The sequence below is a fragment of the Thecamonas trahens genome, assembly GCF_000142905.1.
Source record: "Thecamonas trahens ATCC 50062 unplaced genomic scaffold supercont1.17, whole genome shotgun sequence".
Classification (NCBI taxonomy): Eukaryota; order Apusomonadida; family Apusomonadidae; genus Thecamonas; species Thecamonas trahens.
The window spans coordinates 226,462-245,413 of record NW_013657663.1 but is presented as its reverse complement, the minus strand read 5'-3'; the positions used below and the strand labels follow the sequence as shown (position 1 = coordinate 245,413).

General features: G+C 63.9%; 10 protein-coding genes across 10 annotated transcripts; 3 read left to right on the top strand and 7 right to left on the bottom strand.

Annotated features, from left to right (window-relative positions):
- Positions 1–63: 63 nt before the first annotated feature.
- AMSG_04220 (TKL protein kinase) lies at positions 64–4,085 on the bottom strand (the record flags this gene model as incomplete). Its single annotated transcript, XM_013903548.1, has 2 exons — positions 64–3,261; positions 3,306–4,085. The coding sequence occupies 2 exons, from the start codon at positions 4,083–4,085 to the stop codon at positions 229–231; spliced, it is 3,813 nt and encodes a 1,270-aa protein (XP_013759002.1). The 3' UTR covers positions 64–228.
- Positions 4,086–4,768: 683 nt separating this feature from the next.
- AMSG_04219 (uncharacterized protein) lies at positions 4,769–6,386 on the bottom strand (the record flags this gene model as incomplete). Its single annotated transcript, XM_013903547.1, has 2 exons — positions 6,236–6,386; positions 4,769–6,152 (listed from the first exon to the last, which is right to left on the bottom strand). Exons 1-2 carry the CDS (start codon positions 6,358–6,360, stop codon positions 4,769–4,771), a joined length of 1,509 nt encoding a protein of 502 aa, XP_013759001.1. The 5' UTR covers positions 6,361–6,386.
- Positions 6,387–6,968: 582 nt separating this feature from the next.
- On the top strand, positions 6,969–8,169 carry AMSG_04218 (uncharacterized protein; the record flags this gene model as incomplete). Its single annotated transcript, XM_013903546.1, has 2 exons — positions 6,969–7,154; positions 7,429–8,169. The coding sequence occupies 2 exons, from the start codon at positions 6,969–6,971 to the stop codon at positions 8,167–8,169; spliced, it is 927 nt and encodes a 308-aa protein (XP_013759000.1).
- Position 8,170: 1 nt separating this feature from the next.
- AMSG_04217 (ATP-binding domain-containing protein 4) lies at positions 8,171–10,289 on the bottom strand (the record flags this gene model as incomplete). Its single annotated transcript, XM_013903545.1, has 1 exon — positions 8,171–10,289. The coding sequence occupies one exon, from the start codon at positions 10,287–10,289 to the stop codon at positions 8,196–8,198; it is 2,094 nt and encodes a 697-aa protein (XP_013758999.1). The 3' UTR covers positions 8,171–8,195.
- Positions 10,290–10,766: 477 nt separating this feature from the next.
- AMSG_04216 (nudix hydrolase 21) lies at positions 10,767–11,772 on the top strand. The gene has a single exon (XM_013903544.1). It carries the CDS (start codon positions 10,809–10,811, stop codon positions 11,364–11,366), a length of 558 nt encoding a protein of 185 aa, XP_013758998.1. The 5' UTR covers positions 10,767–10,808; the 3' UTR covers positions 11,367–11,772.
- AMSG_04215 (cytochrome b5) lies at positions 11,438–12,502 on the bottom strand (the record flags this gene model as incomplete). The annotated part of the gene is made up of 1 exon (XM_013903543.1): positions 11,438–12,502. The coding sequence occupies one exon, from the start codon at positions 12,500–12,502 to the stop codon at positions 11,453–11,455; it is 1,050 nt and encodes a 349-aa protein (XP_013758997.1). The 3' UTR covers positions 11,438–11,452.
- Positions 12,503–12,736: 234 nt separating this feature from the next.
- On the bottom strand, positions 12,737–13,812 carry AMSG_04214 (uncharacterized protein). The gene has a single exon (XM_013903542.1). It carries the CDS (start codon positions 13,583–13,585, stop codon positions 12,755–12,757), a length of 831 nt encoding a protein of 276 aa, XP_013758996.1. The 5' UTR covers positions 13,586–13,812; the 3' UTR covers positions 12,737–12,754.
- Positions 13,813–13,875: 63 nt separating this feature from the next.
- AMSG_04213 (uncharacterized protein) lies at positions 13,876–15,708 on the bottom strand. Its single transcript, XM_013903541.1, has 2 exons — positions 15,570–15,708; positions 13,876–15,385 (listed from the first exon to the last, which is right to left on the bottom strand). Coding segments are annotated over exons 1-2 (1,491 nt in total). The 5' UTR covers positions 15,572–15,708; the 3' UTR covers positions 13,876–13,896.
- Positions 15,709–16,425: 717 nt separating this feature from the next.
- On the top strand, positions 16,426–17,655 carry AMSG_04211 (myosin regulatory light chain 2). Its single transcript, XM_013903540.1, has 3 exons — positions 16,426–16,503; positions 16,998–17,033; positions 17,155–17,655. The coding sequence occupies exons 1-3, from the start codon at positions 16,456–16,458 to the stop codon at positions 17,602–17,604; spliced, it is 534 nt and encodes a 177-aa protein (XP_013758994.1). The 5' UTR covers positions 16,426–16,455; the 3' UTR covers positions 17,605–17,655.
- AMSG_04210 (protein phosphatase 2C) lies at positions 17,236–18,747 on the bottom strand (the record flags this gene model as incomplete). The annotated part of the gene is made up of 1 exon (XM_013903539.1): positions 17,236–18,747. The coding sequence occupies one exon, from the start codon at positions 18,745–18,747 to the stop codon at positions 17,647–17,649; it is 1,101 nt and encodes a 366-aa protein (XP_013758993.1). The 3' UTR covers positions 17,236–17,646.
- Positions 18,748–18,952: the final 205 nt, after the last annotated feature.

The window sequence follows — 18,952 nt, the reverse complement described above, 5'->3', positions numbered from 1 at the left end:
CGACCCCACTACTGCGCCTGCCCGCCCGTTTCGCCCGAACTCGCACGCCAACAGCAACGCAGCGACTGACAGGTTTTTTTATTGCGCGGCGCCTTGCTCGCCCTCCTCTCTCCCTTCCACCTCCACTGCCAGCCCCTTCCTGTGTGGTACTTGCCGATGAGTCTTCTACAATGATGTCTCACGTGTACTCTGAGGCACATTCTGCCCTCACGCGGACACACAAAGCCGCTAGACGGGTGCCATGCGATCGGTAGCAGAGAGCTGCTCGTCGACAAGAAACGGCGCCGAGAGTGAGTTTGATCGCCCGCGCCCGCTGCTCGACCGGCTCAGCTGCTGCCGCCGTCGCTCGGCCACACTTGATGGCCCAGCTCCGCTCACTGCTTCAGCCGACGTTGTTGCGACGAGCGCTGCCGATGCCGAAGTGGCGGCCGCCAACGCTGCGCTCGACGGGTGGGCCGAAGTGAGGAGGTAGTTGCGCCGTAGCGCGGCGGCGACGTCGCGGATCCACTGTGGTGGCCGGAACCGCGAGCCGGTCGAGACTCGCAGCTGCGAGACCTGAACAAATTGCCGCCGCATCTTGGGATACAGCGCCATGACTGCCTCGGTATCCTCCAGCGTCAGCTCGAGTGCCTCGACGTCGCCGACGGCCCGGACGGAGGCCGAGCGCGGTTGGTCAAGGAAGAGCGCGAGCTCGCCAAAGAACGCACGCTCGTCAGACAGAAACATCCGTCCGTCGCCCATTTCAAACTCGACCGCGCCCTCCACCACAAAGTACATCGACCGCGCGGTGTCGCCCACCACAATGACATGCTCGCCGTCGGGAAACCGCCGCGAGACGAGCCGTGCCTGCAACGCACGCACAAACTCGGGCGGAACCCGGACGTCGTGGGCCTCCTGCATGATCTTAGTCGCCAGCCGCGACATCCAGCTTGTCTCGCGCGTCGAGCCACCGCCGCCCGAGCTCGACGCCAGGACATCGGCGCCGAGCCGCGCCGCCATCCGCTGTTGCGATAGCTTGCCAAAGTACGTGTCCATGACCGGAAACTCGGCCCTGAGCTCGTTCGCCCGCTCTGCAGAGAGCACCAGCAGCTCGACAGAGCTGACCGCAAAGACCGAGGCCGAGCGGCGAACGCGGAGGAAGAGCGCCACCTCGCCGAAAAAGTCGCCCTCTTGCAGCACCTTTTCCGCCGCTCCGCTCGAGAAAGTGACCCGCACTTGTCCGCGGTTGATGAACATCATCGACTCGCCAACCTCGCCTTCGGCCACAATCCGATCGCCGTCGTCAAAGTGTTCGACGGTCATGACCTGGAACAACCGCGCCAGGAACCGCGGCTCGTCCAGTCCCTCCAGCAGCGGCTGCACAAATGGCATCGGCCGAGGCGCATGCTCCACACACACTACCTCGCCACCGCTTGCCCCGTCGGCCTCCAGCGCCTGCGAAATCGCGTGGCACCGCTCTGGCTCCCACTTGGGCGCGCCCTCTAGAAACTGCGCCACCATCATGTTGGGTCGGAACAAGAACCGCTGAGTTCGGAACCGGAGAATCGACGAGATCGTCGCCGTGTACGCCTCCATCTTGGCCACATTGACAAACCTACGCCGCTGAACAGTCTCCATCTTGTCATGCAGGAGGCTCAGCTCACCAAGGTGGATCGGGAGGGCAGGCAGGAATGGCGGCTTGGTGTGCTGAAGCATAGAGTGGTACTCGGCTGCAGCCTTGACCAGAAACAGCGCCTCGAATCGCGCCAGCCGCTCACGGTACCGCCCAGGCACTCGTGCCAGCGTCTGCCGCAGCCGCGCGATCGGCGGCGATGTCAGCGCCCGCACCACACACAGTGCGACCGAAAAGCTAGCCATGTCCAAGCATGCGTCGGCCACGTCGAGCGCATGACAAAACGCGTGCGCCCGTGACTCGGCGTCGTCGAGCGAGAGCACTTCGGACTGGAAGAGCCGCTCGATGTCCTCGGTGCACTTGAGGACAGAGACAACGTGTGGCGCCCGGAACGACGCGCTCCGCGACTTCCATGCCGCGTCCATCAGCTCAGCCGGTCGGATCTGGAAGTAGTAGTGGTACTGCAGCAGCGTGAGCTGCCGCGCCACCTCGAGGTGGTGGATGTCGAGCAGCGAGCGCGGCTTGTGGATGCACCCGATGACTGCCGGTGCCCGCGACGCTACCTCGAACGAGTGCAGTGAGAACGTATACTGCGAAAGGTAGCCGGCCTGGTGCGCCCGGAGCAGGTCCAGCAGCTCGATGGCAGCCAGTTGGACTGCGTGCCCGACCTCGCTCGGCCCACCGGTGCCACGGTCGTCGTCGAGTCCCGAGAACACGCCACTATTGTCGAGGCTTGAGCTCGACGCATTGGGCGAGAGCGCCGCTTGCCGCGCACGTTGGAGGACATCGAGCGTCGATGGGCGCACGCTCCCACCACCACGTCGCCTCTCGCCGCCACACTCGCCGGCCACTATGTCCGTGAGAAAGCCAAAGAGCTTGGTCGCCGCGTCCATGTCCTCACCTAGCCCCGACGGGTACTCGAGGATCCACACTTTGAGTAGCGCAAGAACCTGGAGCCGAAGCTTGGGCAGGACTGCATCGGCGTAGTGCGCCTCGCGCTCCGGGGAAGGGTACGCCACCGGCGCCGAGAACCGCAAAATAAGTACATCGACGAGCGATGGCGCAGGCAGGAAGCATGGGTGGGTGAAGAGGACTGTGTGGACAAGATCGGCGTCCGACGCAAACGGCTGCGTCATTCGTGAGATGAGCAAGTCGAGTCGCATGTCCAGGATCCGGAGCGTCGAGCCAGAGAGGTAATGGTCCTCGACGTACGGGAGCGACGACGGGATGGCGAGTGCTCCAGGTGCACGCTGGACGTTCTTGACTGGGATACCACGGGCATGCAGGACCTGGCGCTCGCGGCGCCCGCGCCACGCGGCCTGCAGCCGGATTGCCGCCGCAGCTTGCAGGCGCGCCTCAAGCTGTGACTCGAGCTGTGAGGTCTCCATCTCTTGCGCAGCGCTCAGCGCCTCCAGCACCGCGTTGGCCGTCGGCCGTCGCATTCGTTCGGGATCGAGGCACGCTCGGAGTGCCTCGGCCAGCCGTGGCGGCAGCGATGCTGGGATGCGTCCGGGCATCTGATACACGTTGGCCCGGCGCGATCGGGGTGGTCCACCGGTCCGACGCCGGGTCCGCGGCCGCAGCTCGGTCCCGGTCCCGGTCGGGCTCGCTGTTCTCGTGCGAGTCTTGGACTTGGACTTGGACTTGGACTTGGATCGTCCGCTGCGGAGCGGGCAAGGCCGTCGGCCCCGACGTAGCCAGTGTCGTGAAACGGCCGGCGGCCGGTGAGGACCTCGTACATGACAACGCCAAACGAGTACATGTCGGACGTTTCGTCCGACTCGGCGCCAAGCAGGACCTCGGGCGCCATGTACAGCCGGGTGCCAAAGCCGGCGTACTTGCCGGTCTTGGCGCCGGTCAGCCCCATGTCGCCGAGCTTGGCCATTGAGTAGTCTTGCGAGAGCAGAATGTTGGCTGGCTTGATGTCGCGGTGCGGCTTCTCGTCAGCGTGCAGGTACGCCAGCGCCCGGGCCACGTCCATCAAGAGCTGGATCCGATGCGAGAGGTCGAGGTAGAGGCCCGAGGAGTGGATGAGTGTCGCCAGATCACCGCCGGGCATAAACTCGGTAATAAGCGCAACGTGCTCCTCTTCCGGACACATGCCGATGTAGTACACAATGTTGGGGTGCCGCTTCTCGGAGAGGATCGAGATCTCGGCCAGGAACTGCTGGATGACCGAGACTGAATGCGCCTTGGAGAGGAACTTGACTGCCACAGGCGCGTGCTGCCACGTCGCCTTGTACACCGTCCCGCACCCACCCTGTCCAAGCAGCGGCCCAATAGTCAGGTCCGAGAACGGGATGACGGCCAGGTCCTTACACACCACCTCGAACCGGATCCGTCCGTCGCCACCCTGCCGACTTGATGGTGCTGTACCGACACGGCCATCCGAGCCTGTCATGATCTTGTGGGGAGGAGCAAGCTCGGTCACTGTTGCCTCGGCATCGCCCGAGTATGTGACCGTTGCCGACATCGAGACGGTGAGCCCGTCAGCCGGGCCAGGCACCTCGTCTGCTCCCGACCAGCCGCTTGCCGCCGATCGGCCGTCTGACTCACTCTCACTCTCCCACGACTCGCTCCCCGACTCGCCGCGCAGTGCACGAGACACATGCCGAGTCACTGCCTCCTGATGCTCGGCAAAGCCGTGCAGCGAGGCATATCGCGGCGAGAGCTCGTTCGCCGTTCGGCTGCCTTCCAACTCGATAGCCTCGTCGGCAGCTGCCAGCAGTGGCGCCGCCGCCGAGCCCTGCGGCAACAGTGTCGTCGCCCGGTGAGCGTTGCGTCCGCATCCCAAGCTGCCACCACTGCTTATGCTGCTCCTGCTCCTGCTCCTGCTCCTGCTCTTGCTCCTGCTCCTGCTCCTGCTTCGGCTGCTTCGGCTGCTTCGGCTGCCTGTTCCACTCCTGCTCGAAGAAGCGCTCTCTGTTCTGTCGCGAGGCTCACTCCGGCCTCTCCGGCGAGCACCGCCAACTGCACGCCCCACACTCTGCTGCAGCCGCTGCGCTTCATCAACATCCTGCCACACAACCGAGACCGTCAGCTGTGGAGCTACAGAGTGGGGATGGGCCATGGGTGGGGGGGAGGGTGGGGGGGGGGGTATCCAGTTGGGTCAGGTGTGTGAGGAACGCCGAAACTTGTAATGATCCGCAGTGCCAATCAGATGAGCGACGGCGAACCGGCGGCGGCGGTAGCCGGCGGCGACGACGCGACTCGTGAGGAGAGGAAGGCGTCAAACTCGTCGACAGCAGCAGGTGCAGGCGCGGCTGCAGGTGCGGCGGCGCCAGACCGCGGCGTGGAGCCGGTGCCCGAGAGCAAGGTGTCAAACTCGGCGGCGATCGAGGTCGGTGCGGCTGCGCCGGATGAGAGCGACGGCGCCGCGGTGAGCGGCGTCTGATTGGATGACGACGGCGGCGGAGCAGGGTTGGCACCAAACACGTCCATCAGCGATGCTGCGGTTGTGGTAGCCGCCGCCTGCGGAGGAGACGCGGCTGTTGCCGGAGAAGGCGTCCCAAGGTCAAGAAGCGAACCGCCCGGCGAGCCTGCTGCAGCAGCGGCGGGTGCGAGCGGTGACGTTGCACCTGGCGAGCCTCCAGCTCGCGAGCCGGGTGGCGGCGCCAGGACCGGAATGGAAGACGCCGATGACGGCGGCGGGGCGGTCGTGGTGTTGCCGGCACGCTGGGCGGCCTCGGCGGCCTCGGCGGCGGCAACAGCGGCGATGGCGGCGGCGGCCGAGTCGTCCGAGCCGTCGTCCGAGTCTGCCGACGCCGTCGACGACGTCGTCGCCGCAAGTTCGCCGGTCAGAGCCCGCTCAAAGTCGTCAAGCACGCTGTTGATCGAGTCTGCCACGCCGAGCAGCGAGAACATTTTGGTCTCGTCGGCAGTGCGAGAGATGACCGTGTTCAGCCGCGGCTGTGCGGCCTTGAGATTGCGGTATAGCTCCATGCCGAGGTCGTTCTGCGTGAGGTCGTCCTCAGGCTTGGCAAAGGCCACGATTTCGGCCAGAAGCATGATGTTGTTGTTGATGATCTCGAGCTCGTTGGCGAGTTGGACTGCGGCCACCGCCGGGTCGACAGGCTGCGCCGCCGCACCCTGCGACCGCGATCGCGACCGCGAGCCCGAGCCGCTCCGCCGCCGGTCACCGGTCCGGGCGTGGCCAGATCGGTGCGCTCCGCTAGCTGCAGTGGCGGCGTGCGAGATTCGTGGCTGGAACACCGCATCCGGCTCGCGCGGCGGAAACGGGAGGCCCATGCGGGCAAACTTGGCTTGCAGCTGGGTAAACATGTAGAACGTCTCCATGTCCTTAAACGACTCACCCCAGGCGGCAACCAGCCCAAGGATCTTGGTCACCACCCGATCGTTGGCATCTGACTTTGCGATCATCTTCTCAAACTCGCCCAGGATCTTCTGCGTCACCACCTGATGATACAGCCGCTGGTCGCCCTCCCGCATCAGCACTTGCAGCACATTGAGCGCCAGGAGCGAGACCTTAGGGTTCTTGTTCTTCATCCTCTTCTTCACTTGCTTCACCGCATCCTTGGCCCTATCCCCCTCTCACCATAACCACACATAAGTACTGCCGCCCCCGTCCCACCCCCCCCCCCCCCTCCCACCCTCCTCGCGTACGCATTAGGAGAGGTGTTGACAAGCTCTGCAATCTCCAGATTGAGTGCTGCGTCTGGTCCGATGAGAAGCTCTCCAGTGGCTTTGTCCACAAGTACCTGCACAGGCGACTTTGTGAAGAATGACATAAGCCAAGAGCAATGAGTGGCGTCAGGTGCCCCTTCCGCTCTCCCCCCTCCCGTCCCACCTTTGTCCGTCTCCCGCCGTCACCCATTTCCGCACTCACTCGTTGCCGGTCAACTGAGTCTCCATTCGCCGCTTCGGCTCCGCAACTACGGCTATCATCCCCTTTCCTTTGTCTTGCAAGAAACAAGTACAGCCGCTGTAATGACCCCCCCCCTCCCCTCCCCCCTTCCCCCTTTCCCCCGCACGCGCTGTGTGAGGGGCGAGTATCGCCGATCACTCTCGAGACCATGGTTGGCCCTCTCTGTCGAAAACCACCCAAGACATGGCCGATGGACAGAAGAGTCCGCTCCGGGCTCGGCTGTCCAGCTAGAGAGCCCCAGAGTCCAATCCCTGTATGCCAAGGTCAAGACAGAGTCGATCTGTTGAGTAGTGACACAGTCAGATGCAGCCATTGTTGCTGCATCAACCATCGTGTCGAGAGGCGCGATGAAGAAAAATGCGCTCCGGTCAATGTGCTTCTGTCCGACACGACGTCAGTCTGGCGAGCTAGTATCCGGGTCAGCACCTCCGCAGTGGGAGTGGGAGACACTGCTCGCCACTGGACTCGACCATGTCATACTCGTCATACTCGTCGTCGGCATGCTCGTCGTCTTCATCGTCGCAGCCGTCGCAGCCGTCGCAGCCAGACTCGCTCTCGGAGCACCTCAACGTGCTGGTCTCCGAGGCACTGGTGCCCCGTCCGGCTGCCTCACGGTTCGAGCTGGTGGACGAGGACGCACAGGAGCTGTTTGTGGCGGTACGGAGGGGAGGAAGGCGATAGAGAGGGGGAGGCGGGAGTAGAGGGGGGGGGCAACGGCTGACTCACGTCTGGCGTATGGGCGGGGTGGCGCGGCGGGGGCGGGGTGGGACACGGGCGGGGTGGGCGCGACGACTCTACGGACGGGGAGCGAGTGCAGGAGAAAGACCGGCCTGTGTTTTTGGTGTGGACACCGTGCCTTATTTCAGTGGTGGTGGTGGTCATGACTGTGGTGGCTATGGCGACTTTGGGGTGGATCACTGTCCGTGGAGAGGTCAACACCAACGAGATCAAGGTCGATGTCGGCCTCTTTACCATTTGCTCGCGCGTCCGGGCCGAGGGCGCCGTGGTGTCGGACAAGTGCCGCGAGACCGAGGGTGAGGTGCGAGTCGACTCGGTCAAGGTCTTTGTCCTCTTGTTTGTCGCCATATTGATCGAGATCTGCGCCATCTGCTGCTTCCTCTACCTGCTGTGGCCGGCCTACCGCCGGTGCTGCGACATGCTCGGCTCCGAGTCGGGCGACCGCGAGTGGTACGCCGGGTGCGTTCTCCTCGCTGTGGCAGCCACCATCCTTGTTGTCGCAAACCTGGTGTACTACGCCGAGTTCAACGAGGCCGTGGAGCAGTACAACAAGGAGGCGACCATCATCGACCCAGACAACGGCTATGGCCGCTTTTCGTACTCGTTCTTCCTCATTGTCGCGGCCGCCGTCGCCAATTGGGTCTCCATCCTTTTTATCGTCTACGAGGTAGTCCTCACCCGCCGCACTCGTGAGTCCCGCATTGTTCGCAAGCGCAACAGGATTCTTGCCGACATCGAGCGGACGAAGGCTCGCAAGGCCGCCGCCGATGCCCGTGCTCGCGACTCGGGCGGCAAGTCGCCGGAGATCGGCGCCGTCGCCTCCAAGGAGCTTGACCGCCAGCGACGTCGCGAGGAACGCGCCAAGAAGGCCGAGGCCCGCCGTGCCTCGCGCGTCGCGTTTGTCATTGATGAATCGTCATCGTCGTCATCGTAGCCTGCTTGCTGTGCTTTACCTGCTTGCTACGGAAGCGAAGACAGCTCGAGCACCGCCATGATGGATCCGGCGTCGGGCACACTTGCCAGCGAAGAGTCGGCGTCGAACGTCACCGCCACCGCGCCCTCGACAGGCAGGACCGAGACGGGGCAGACTGCCACGGTGTCGAGCGCGGCCTGGACTGCGCTGGCGTCGAGTGCTGTGGGGAGGTAGACCCGGACCAGCGACGGCGGCACAGCGGCGCGCTCGGTGGCAGCGACCAGGCCCGCGGCGAGTGCGGTCACAGCGGCGTCAGCGTCGCGCTCGCAGCTTCCGTCTGTAGCGTACACGTTGGCAAGCAGGAGCGAGGCAGGCGAGCCGGCACTCGTACTCCACGATCGCGTGGCGGTGGTGAGGCTGACGCCCGGCGCGACGCCGTCCGCACTCCCCGTCGTGACCGGCGAGAGGTCGTCGTCGAGTGCTGTCGTGACAGCCAGGACCTGGACCTCGAGAAGTGCCGACCGCGGGAGGAACGGCGAGTGCGCGAGCACCGCCATGCCCGTGACCGCGTCGGCAAGGTACGCCCGCCACGCAGGCATGTACACGTTGGCAGCGTCGTCGAGGCTGTTGGCCCAAACCAGCGCCGAAGCGACGCCGGCTGGCCCGGAAGCCATCACCTCGAGCACGGCATCAATGTTGGCGACAATCTGGACAGCCTCCCCCGCCGCCGAGGCCGGTTGCGGAATGACCATCGACGCGGGGTCCATTCCGATCTGCCCGGCCATGAGCAGCACGCCGTCGACGTCCTTGACCTGCGAGTACGGGCCGATGTTGGCTGGCGCCCAGTGCGAGATCGACTGGACGTGGAGCGTGGCTGGCGTGCACGAGTTGACCGCTGCCCACATCTCGATCTTGAGCCGAGCATCACCGGCGAGCGGCAGCTGGAGCGTCGCCCGCGCAGGCGGATTGACCCCAAAGTACGGGCCGTACGCCGCGTTGATAGCACCAAACTGGCTAAGGTCCTGGGTGAAGATCGAAGTAAACGCAACATCGCTCCAACTCGCGCCAACTGACGCCAGTCCGTCAGCGAGTGCTCCCATGACCGCCGCCACCTCGTCCTCGAGTGACGCTGCCGGCGCGCTCCACGCCTGCAGCGCCACCAGCCGCGTCTCGGGCGCGAGTGCGGTGACCCGCAGCTGGGCCGGCGGCGCGCCACCTTGCCCGGCCTGGCTATAGCCGACCATGGCCGGGACCGCGAGTGGCGTGTCGGTGGCGGCGGCGGCAAGCCCGGGCAAGGCACGCCGCGCATTGCGGGCCTCGATCTCGGCGGCAGCCGAAGCCGCCAGGACGCCCCGCATCTGCGCAAGCTGCTCCGCCCTGACTGCGGGATCCTTCGCCTCGAGGGTAAAGCCGTTGACAGTCAGGTGCGCGACGGGTGCAAACATCGACTCGTCGACTACGACGGTGGTGGTCTCGGTCAGCACGATGCGCGAGGTGAAGAGCGGGGCGTCAAGGGTGAGCGTCTCGTACTCGCCGCCCTCGCCGCAGATGTGCGACGTGTACTTGGCGTTGAGCGAGAACAGGTGGTCGCGGATGTCGGCAAGGTGCGCACCGAGGTGGCGGTCGACGGCGAGGCCCATGGCGGCGATTTTGACGAGGATGGCGTCTATGCCGGACTCGATCATGGCGTCGAGCAAGAGGTCCTGCGAACGATGCCAGAGGTAGGCAAACGAGGCAAGTCCGAGCGACGACGCAACATGCTCCACCCGGGTTCGCTGGTAGTCGGAGAGAATGGCGCCCGAAGCGATGGCATCGGCCTCGGGCACAGCAGCCTTGACCTCGAGCAGCAGCGCACGGAGATCCTCGACCTCGTCGCCCTCGGTCGGTCTGTACACCTTGTCCTTGTTTGCCGACGAGCCCGCAATGCCGCGACGAAAGAGCGGCACATCAAGCGCATCTGCATACGCCGCGATCAGCGAGTGGCCCACCGTCTGGTACATGTACGAGTCCAGCTCGTCCGTCTCCTCGTCCACAGGGTGCAGGTTGGCAATGGCCACCAGCTCGTGACCCTGCGCCACCACCTCCATCATCGAGTAGCACGAGTCCTTGCCGCCCGACACGAGGGCAATGACCTTCTTCATGGCGGGTGGTTACTTGAGAGGGGGGGGGGGTTGGGGGGGAGTGAGGTGTGGCCTTGCCCCTGCCCCTGCCAGCGGGGCTAGGGCGATGGTGGTGGTGGGTGGGCGGTCTGATCTGAACTGATCTGGTCTGGTCCGATCTGGTTTGATCTGATCAGGTCTGATGACAGGCCATGTGAAGCCATGTGACCTGGACCGATCTATAAGCGATCGATTGACCCCCACTCCCACCACCCTTGTACGTGGTCTAGCAACAAGTAATGGTCATCTGGGTTCAGCTTGATGCCCACGCCCGCAAGGACTAGCACAAATCAGGCGGGAGGGGCAGGGGCGGCATCTGAACCGCGGTCAGTCGCCGCCGGAAACCGACCCGCTTCGGCTCATCATGTCGGCAGCGGGCGGGAAGGATGCCATGACTCGAGGCAATAAGACGGCAGGACGGGAAGGGGGCGGGTGTGAAAGCGAGCAGACTTCTCTACTCACTGCGCAACGCAAGTATACTCAAGTAGAAAGTACGCAAGCATGTCTCTGCGCAAGGCCAAGTCTGGGTGTGTGCCGATCAAGGTGACCAAGAAGGGCAATGTCAAGGTCATGCTGGTCTCATCGAGCAAGTCGGGCAAGAACTGGGTCCTGCCCAAGGGCACGGTGGAGGCGGGAGAGACAGCGGAGGAGGCTGCGGTTCGGGAGACCCGCGAGGAGGCTGGCGTCGAGGGCGAGATCATCGACTCGTTGGGATCAGTCTACTTTGCGAAGAAGGATGCCGAGATCGAGTTCTTTGTCCTCCTCACCACCAACCAGCTGAAGAAGAAGAAGTGGGAGGAGCGCAAGGCTCGCGAGCGGACGTGGAACTCGCTGGAGGAGACCCAATCCATGGTGACCGACGGCAACGCAAAGGACTACGTCGTTGAGGTCGTTCGCCGTCTTGGCATCTGGCTCCGCGACAACGCCGCCTCACTTCCGGAAGGTCCCTCCATCGCCGGGAAGAAGGCTAAAGCCGGCGCTAGCGCGGTACCTGCCGACGATCCGGACTGGGGTGACGACAACGATGATGCTGATGCCGCCGCGCCGTCGACCGCTTGATTGGGCCGCCGGCCGTTGCCTCCCGGGCCCGGGCTTCTCTGCTCTCGCCACAGCAGCTGGCGATGGCGGGCTGGATTCGGGCTGCTTTACATTATGCTGCAACCGGCAGACTTTGTGTCGAGCACGCCGATCTGGAACCGCTTCCACATGGCCTTGCCCTTGGACAGGTGGAATTCAAAGTCCCTTGTTGCGTCGCCGCCCGCCCGGCCCAAGATACACTGAGGGCCTGCGGGGTGGTCGTCGAGAAAGTGCGTCACGTCGTAGACATTGCCATTGGCCGAGAGCCAGCACGACGTTGCCGTCGAGTTGAGCGCAACCTCGGCGGCAGTAAAGACCGGCCACGAGCCACGGGTTGGCCGTGGCGAGCCGTCGGCATTGGTCTTGAGCGAGACGCGTGGGAGCGGCGTCTTGAACGCCAGCGTTGACATCGGTGTTGCAAATGCCTCGTGGCGCGGTGAAGCCAGTGGGGTAGCAAACGGTGGCGTCGGTGCGGCATCGTCGGTCCGCCGCTTGCGCTTCTTCTTCTTCTTGCGTCGCCCGCTGGACGCAGGCGCCTCATCGATGCCCGATGGGCCGGGGGCGTCGAGCACCTTGCTCCGCCGCCGTTTCTTCTTCTTGTGCTTGCGTCGCGTACGCGCCTGCAAATTTGCGCCCGCACCTTGACCCCGCGAGCGGGAGCGGGATGCCGCGCCAGCCACCGCTGCCGCCGCCGAGACCGACGACGACGCCGACGAGCCCGAGGACGCCGCCGACGAGGCAGAAGACGGGCTAACCGACGACGACGCCGACGAGTACGAATACAGCTGCTTGTCCTCGATGGTGGACGAGTCGAGCGAGAGCGAGTACGCCAGCACGTCCGAGACCGAGACCGAGACCGAGAGCGAGGGCGAAGCGGCCGAGTCTGCCTGGGAGGTGGCCGAGGGCGTACCAGCCGTAGCCGCAGCCTCAGCCTCAGCCGCAGCTGGGCATCGAAGATGCCTGCCTGTCGGCTGTCGGCCCTCTACCGCCCACAGCGGGCGCGACGACGCACCAGCGCGTGGGAGAGACATCTGCCCGGAGCCTCGGTCCGGAGCCGCCGACGACGACGACGAAATTGACGAAGGCGTGGCGGAGCGTGTTGCTGAGACCGAGGACATGGCAAAGGTGGGGGGGGGGGGAGGGAGCACACCCAGGGGAGGGCGACGTGGGGGTAGCCAAGGAAGAAGGGGAGGGGGGACCACCGGAGTTGGGAATGGAGGGGGGGGAGGGGGGAGGTGGTGAGGTGGTGAGGTGGTTAGGTGGCGAGGGGTGAGTGGGGAGGGCGGGGTGGCGGGACAGAACGCAGCACACCTGGGAAACGGCACTCGTTGGGTGGCCCATGGTGACATGGCTTTTCGGCTGGGGAGAATTTACGAGTACGAAGATGATGAGGATCCTGAGCCCGAGGCCGTGAGCGATTCCGAGGCGGACCACTCTTGGCGGGCGAGCTTGGCGGCGAGCTTGCGGCCGTGCTTGAGCTCGTTGAAGATATCGTTGGTCGCCCGCGAGTCGTCGCACACCAGATCGATGGCGGTGTCGTAGTCGTGGAGCGCAGGCGTGTACTGGCCGAGGCGGACCTCGCACAACGCGCGATGGCCGTAAATGAGGAACGAGGGGTGGTGCTCGATGGCGGCGGTAAAGGCGTCGTAGGCCTTGGAGAACTCGCTCATAGCCATGTACGTCAGCCCGAGCTCGTCCCACACCTGCGACTCTTCCGGGAACCGCCGCGAGATCTGCTTCAGTGCCTTCAGAGATCCCTTAAAATCGCCTTGCTCCCGCAGCATCGCCGCCCGCTTCAGCTTGCGTCCGAGCTTGGTCGTGCCGACACGAAAGTAGTCGGCATCGTACTCGTCAAACGACGACGACAGCTCGTCCGACGGGACTCGCCATGCCCGATTTCCACCCGAGACCGATCCTGAGTCTGATCCCGATCCATTACCTCTGCCCTTGCCCTTGCTCTTGCTCTTGCTCTTGCTCTTGCTCTTGCTCTTGCTCTTGCTCTTGCCTTTGGTGGTGAACTCGGTCAGCTGGGTCCGCTCCGGCGGTGACTTTGAGCGACGAGAGCGGGAGCTCTTGCTTCCCTTGCCCCTACTCCTGCTCTTTCCCTTGCCCTTGCCCTTGCCCTTGCCCTTGCCCTTGCCCTTGTCCTTGCCCTTGTCCTTGTCCTTGCTCTTGCCCTTGGATGATGTTCTCCTCGCCATGGTTGTCAACTGGCGAACAACGGTCTGTGCCTACTTTCGCTGCCTGAACAAGACCTTGACAAAGGAGGGGTACTGCTGCTGCTGCTGCTGCTGCTGCTGCTATTGTTTGCTGCTGTTGTGGTAGTGGTGGGTGGTGGTGGTGGTACAAATGTGTGCCGTCAAGTGGTGCAGGTTGGCGAAGAGGAGTGCTGACGGTGGTGGTGATGGCGGTGGTGGCGAGGGGCGGGTAGTCGGTGGGCAAGTCGGTGGCCAGTGGTGAACAGCGGTGGAAGGAACGACGGCCAGAGGGGGGGGGGAGAAGAGTGTGCTTGTTACGAGTTGACGGCATGCGAGTCGGCAACGGCCTGGAGCTCAACATGGACGTTCTGCGACATGATGTAGTTGCCCGAGGCCTTGTTGCGGGCCAGATCCTCGGCGTAGCAGGTAAAGACCGAGTCGACCCCCATGCCGAGAATGTGGGCGACAATGTCAAAGCAGATGTACGAGACGAGGATGATGGCGGTGATGGTGAGGCCCGAGACCGAGTCGCCGCGCGAGTGGAGGATGCCGAGGGCAAGGAGGGTGGACGCGGCGGTGCCGGCGATCTTGCCGACAAAGAGGATAAAGTCCGAGATAAAGTCGACGGCGACAAGCGACATGCCTTGGTCTTTGAGCAGGGCGTAGACCGACTTGGTGGCCTGGCAGTATGACTCCCCGTACATGGCAATGTAGACAAAGGCGTACTTGTTGACAAACTCGATGAGGCGCTCGATCGAGCCGAGGCAGCACTGGACGCAGGCGATGAGGCAGCGGATGAACTTGTTCGACGAGTGCTTGCGGGCCTTGGTGAGGAGCCAGTTGATAAAGTTGACCACCGCTGTGAGAAGGGTGCCAAAGGCGATGGAGCCGAGCGAGAGCGTCCACGACCGGACAAAGGTGGCAAACGCTGGCGAGAACGAGTCCGATGCGAGATCCTGCGAGCCGACGGTCCGGCTAAAGTACCACGACGCCATGCCGCCGGCGACGGTCGTCTTAAACACACCAGCCATGACGCCCGAGAACCAGAAGAAGCAAAAGACGCAAAAGTACATCGAGTGCTGCATCGACTCGTCTGGCACCGTGTACAGGTAGACAAAGGCGACGAGCCAGTACGCAGCAAAGCCGAGGAAGAGAACCATGGTGAAGACGGCAAAGAGCAGGAGCGACGGGTTGTGGTCCAGCCCGCCGCATGCCTCGCGCATCATCAGCGCCGTCAGCGCGATCTTCTTGCGGAGGCCCACAACGACCAGGCAGACAATGCCGGCGAGGACGAGGCCGGCGATACCGGCCACAATCAGGAACTTGTTGTTGCGTTCCTTGCCGACTGAAAGCATAAATATCGAGAGCGCAGTGAGGAGCACGATGCCCAGCAGGAGCGTGAGGTAGATGAAGACTTTGGTGAAGAACCGCAGGAGCTGGACCCAGACGAGCGCGAGGAAGACCGCGAGGCCGGCCGAGCCGAGAATGACCCGCCACTGGTCACGCATCTGGCCCACCACCTTGGAGAACTGCAGCTTGGCCCGCTCCCGGAGCTTGGCCGATGCTGACGTCGGAACCTGGTCTGACTTGGAGATGAGCGAGTGTGGATCGCCCTTCTTGAAGCCCTCGGCCGTCACCGCGATAAAGGCAATGACCGCCGCCAGAAAGAGGATGGCAAACAGGATGTCCTTGCACCCACGCCCATGGTTCTTCACTCCGGTAAACGTCTCGGAGCTGTCGTAGCCAGCAACCTGCCTTCCGTACGCGTCTTTGGCTCCCACCAGCCGAGTGCTCTCTGTCGCCCTGTCCCCCCTCGCCTCGTCTGTGTGAGTCTCTCTGCACGCTCACTCGCATGTGCGACGACGACTTGGAAGGGAGTGGTGGGGAGGGGGAGTGGGAGAAGGGGATGGCATGGAACGGTGGTTGGTGGTAGGGATGGGCATGGGCATGGAGTGGGTCCATGGGTGCATGGGCACCGTGTGCGTACATGTCGATGATGAGAGAGTCAGGTGGCTCTGTGCAGCTGTCGAGCCTCCTGGACCACGGCCGAGTCGGGGTGTGCCTCTCGGCCGCACGGGTTCGGGCATCGGGTGATCATGGGTGGGTGAGAGCGCCATCATCGATATCAATGGTTACGCCGGCGACGTACGTGTTGGTGAGGAAGAGTATGATGGCATGGCCCATGTCGCCCGCCGCGCCCGATTGGAAGCTGTGAGCTAAAGCCGTCTAGCCTTTCCCAGGCCGCTTGACGAGGTCACCCGAGATGAGGACGATCAAGCCGCCCTCGGCAAGCTTATCAGCAGCAAACGAGACCACTGTCACTGTCAGCTGCGCCACGAGCTTGATCTCGAGCCGGGTTCGTCGGCCGGTATTGCCCTCACAACCCTCCCCCCCCCATTCGAACCGGTCGAGTTGGACGGCTCAGCCGTGATGGTCAGGTGGTTGATCGTCCGGTCCTCCACGCCATCAAAGTATGCTTCCGCCGCTGCAGCATCCATGATGTCCAGCACCGCGGTCTATACCTCGCCGTTGGCTCCTTCGGTCGCCGCAGTGGCCACAAACTCGGCCGCCCGAGCGAACTTCTTCTCCGTCCTTCCCACCAACGTCACCATCGCCGCCCCCCGCAGCCAAGGTCAACACTGCAGCAGCCCTGTCCATTCCTGAGGAATCACCGACACACACAACATGTTGTCAATGTAGTACCTTTGACAACGTCAGCTTTGTGGTGACTGTTCCATTACTCATGGCTTGCCACGGGATCCATGCCCCGTGCCCGTGGCTCGGTGCGTGCATGACAGGAAAAGGTGACTTCTGGCAAAGCAAGCTCGTTGGCGGCAACAGCCACTTGACCACGAAAACACCGCACAGAGACCATGTCGGGACGGAAGAAGCGCCGTGCGTCTTTCGGCATCACCAACGACGTACGCACAGGAGAACGGAAGATGAGAGCGAGATATGAGAAGTGTCGAGGGAACGAAGGGGTGGAGAGGGAATGAAGGGACTGGTTGTCGCAACTCTGTATGGGTGGTGCCGCTCTTGCCCCCCCCGTGCCGAGCCCATGTCGCTCATGGCTGGTGATGGCATTTCGGGCGAATTCGCAGGTGCCTGGCACTCGGCCTGCACAGGTGCATTGTTGCCGCATGGGGGGAGGGGGGGAGTCAGTGCTTCCTTCATGGAACGCTGGATGGGGGAGATGAACGTGGGTGGGTGGAGGGAGGGGTGGAGGCATCGATGGCATTGTCATCTTGCTTGCTCCGGCTGTACAAGGCGTAGCTATGAGGAGCAAGCCGTCTGTAGCCAGGGTAGTGTGCTTTCTTTTTTTGCGCTCATGCGGCGCCGGTGGCTCGCCTGCCGTTGGGAACGAGGGGGAAAGGGCAAAGGGGGAGACTCACACCTGGGCGAGGGAGACGGACAGGACACTATGTCGATGAGCAACATCCAAGAGTACAAGGTAAGTCAGAGGCGAGGGGGGGGAGGGAGGGAGGGGAGGGAGGGAGGGAGGGAGGAAGGCGCATGCATGCTTGCGGCTTGTGCGAGGGACTCACAACTTGGGAGACGGCGCGTGGGAGTAGTCGCTGTTCAAGGCGCTTGATGAGGACAACGACGGCTTTGTGACGCAGGCGGACGTGAAGAACGCGTGCTCGACGTTTGGATGCCGCAAGGGCTCGTCGGAGCTGGCCGAGATGTGGGACGAGGCATCGAACGGCGCGTCCAAGATCGACTTTAACAAGTTTGTGACGATGATCGACTCGCGGATGGCGGGCTTTGTCAACAAGGACTCGCTCTTTGCGGCGCTCGCCACGCTCGACCGCAACCAGGGCCGGGAGGAGCTTGTGGGTGGCGGACCTGGCCCTCGGCCGGAGACCGGCAAGCTCGATGCCGACGCGCTCGAGATGCTTCTGCTCAAGGCCGGACTCAAGCTCTCGTCGTCCGAGGTTGACGAGTTCTTCTCGTCGATCTCCGTCGACTCGGCCGGCTTTATCGACATCAATGACGTCGTCACGCTCCTTCTCGAGTCGTAGGCCAGGGGAGCATCGCTCTTTCTCTCGAATAACACACGTCCTCTACTCGTGGTTCTGCTTGCCAAAGACGACGACGACCGCCGTCACATTATCCGACGAGCCGGCGGCAATCGCTGCGCTGGTCACCTCCGCCGCGGCTTGGGAGAGCGACGGATCCCGCAACAGCGACGCCGCCGCCAGGTACGCCGCCTTGGCCGGCGAAAGTTTGTCCCACACCCCGTCGGACGCGACAATCAGCATGGCCTCGGTCCCGTCCAGCGGGCGGGTGTACACTGCCGGAATCGGCGAAATGATGAGCTCCTCCGGCGGCGCACCGCGTGGGATTTTCAGCTCGATGTCACCAAACGCCCGCGATACCGCAATGGCCCGCGAGGTGCTTTCGGCGCCGATGTATGGGCCGTTGATTGTGGCGCCAGCGGCGAGGACCCGCTTGCGCTCGCCAACATCGCGTGCCTTGTGCTGTGGCGTAACCAGCTCCGCTCGCCAGCTTCGAGTCCCGTAGCCTGGTAGTGGCTGCATTGGTCTATTGCCCGAGCTCATCGAGATCCACGACGAGACGCTCAGTACGTCGTCATCGTAGGAGCCCCAGTCGGAGCTCGAGCCCGAGGCTCCAGCCTCGGCTTCATCGACCGTCACAAGCAGGATCTGCGAGTCGCCGACAGCGGCAGCGACGATGGCACCGGGAGCTACCAGCGCCACCGACGCGGTACATCCGTCTGAGAGCGGCGGTGACTGCCGACGGGCGTGGGCAAGCCACGCTCCATCAGTAGCGACAAACGCGTCCCGCATGGCCTCCCCGAGCACCACCGCGTCGTCGTCGTCGACCGGGCGGGCGCCAGCCAGCGCTTGGCGGACCCGCGACGGCATCGCCGCCAGCGCACGCGCCACCACCGATGGCATGTACCCGCGGGCAAAGCGAGCGGCGCTCGGCCCGCGATGACCGTCGTAAACCGCAAAGAGGCTTGGGCGGACCCGGAGGCCACCCGCACCGTTCGCCGCTCGCCACCTCCCGGGCAGTGGCAGAGCCGCTACCACCGAGAACACGTCCTCATTCACCGCCCGGGCCCCGGTCTGCGTCATCGCCCCAAACTTCAGCTGCAGCTCCCGTCGCCTGCTGCGGCAGCACGAGCACGCTGTGCCCATGGTCTCTCAGTCGAGTGGGTGCCGCAGACGGAGTGTGGGCCGTGGGCCGAGAGGTGAGGGGGGGGGGGGGGGGGGGGGGGTAGTCGAGGGGGAGGGGGGAAACATCCGAAAAGCAGCAGCATGTCCCATGCCCCCCAAAAAATACATCGATATCGAAAACCCAAACTATTATCTGTAGCCCATGATCCCCCGCCCCCCAACTTGG

Bases quoted from the DNA above. Each gene is read 5' to 3' on its own strand.
- AMSG_04214 (XM_013903542.1), bottom strand. From the start codon at position 13,585: ATGGCGAGGAGAACATCATCCAAGGGCAAGAGCAAGGACAAGGACAAG.
- AMSG_04211 (XM_013903540.1), top strand. From the start codon at position 16,456: ATGTCGGGACGGAAGAAGCGCCGTGCGTCTTTCGGCATCACCAACGAC. The intron at 16,504-16,997 runs GTACGCACAGGA...GGAGACGGACAG, and splicing joins CTTTCGGCATCACCAACGAC to GACACTATGTCGATGAGCAA. The intron at 17,034-17,154 runs GTAAGTCAGAGG...GCGTGGGAGTAG, and splicing joins GCAACATCCAAGAGTACAAG to TCGCTGTTCAAGGCGCTTGA.
- AMSG_04216 (XM_013903544.1), top strand. From the start codon at position 10,809: ATGTCTCTGCGCAAGGCCAAGTCTGGGTGTGTGCCGATCAAGGTGACC.